The sequence below is a fragment of the Trachymyrmex cornetzi genome, unplaced genomic scaffold (genome assembly GCF_001594075.2).
Source record: "Trachymyrmex cornetzi isolate Tcor2-1 unplaced genomic scaffold, Tcor1.1 scaffold25, whole genome shotgun sequence".
NCBI lineage: Eukaryota > Metazoa > Arthropoda > Insecta > Hymenoptera > Formicidae > Trachymyrmex > Trachymyrmex cornetzi.
Window position 1 is genome coordinate 1,069,669 of NW_017297166.1, and position 407 is coordinate 1,070,075.

General features: G+C 29.5%; 2 protein-coding genes across 3 annotated transcripts in view; one reads left to right on the top strand and one right to left on the bottom strand.

Moving 5' to 3' along the window:
- The window catches only part of LOC108761531 (methionine aminopeptidase 1D, chloroplastic/mitochondrial), a 23,134-nt gene that overhangs the window by 5,697 nt on the left and 17,030 nt on the right, over positions 1 to 407 (bottom strand). The window lies entirely within an intron of this gene.
- The window catches only part of LOC108761530 (uncharacterized), a 12,877-nt gene that overhangs the window by 2,369 nt on the left and 10,101 nt on the right, over positions 1 to 407 (top strand). For both annotated transcript variants that reach the window (XM_018508134.1, XM_018508133.1), the window contains exon 2: positions 125 to 235. In XM_018508134.1, the coding sequence (XP_018363636.1) occupies positions 131 to 235 (105 nt within the window). In that variant the 5' untranslated portion in view covers positions 125 to 130. The remainder of the gene's footprint in view (positions 1 to 124; positions 236 to 407) is intronic.

The following is a 407-nucleotide window of genomic DNA, read 5'->3' on the forward strand; positions in this document are numbered from 1 at the left end:
GTGTATATACAATATATATATATATATATATAAAATACATGTACGGTCTAAAATAAAATTCTTATTGTATATACTAGTAACTAGAATAATTTCTTTTATTATTTTTAATATACTCTCATTTTAGGAAAAAATGGGTTCTGAATTCGATCTCACAAGTGAAACGGAAATGTCGCTGAATGAAGTGTGGAACAGTAGAAGGATATTCATGGATGATCAGTGGAACGAGTTAGTAAAGGTGTTTGAGGAAACTTCATACTCTAAAAGAAATAAACTAGAAGAGCTAGCTCAGAGAATAGGAGTATCATTTGACAGTGTTAGAAAATGGCGCTACCAATGCGCCATGACTATACTTCAGGGCTCGGTCGTATTTCAAATAAATTTATTTAAAATATATATTTTAAATAAAG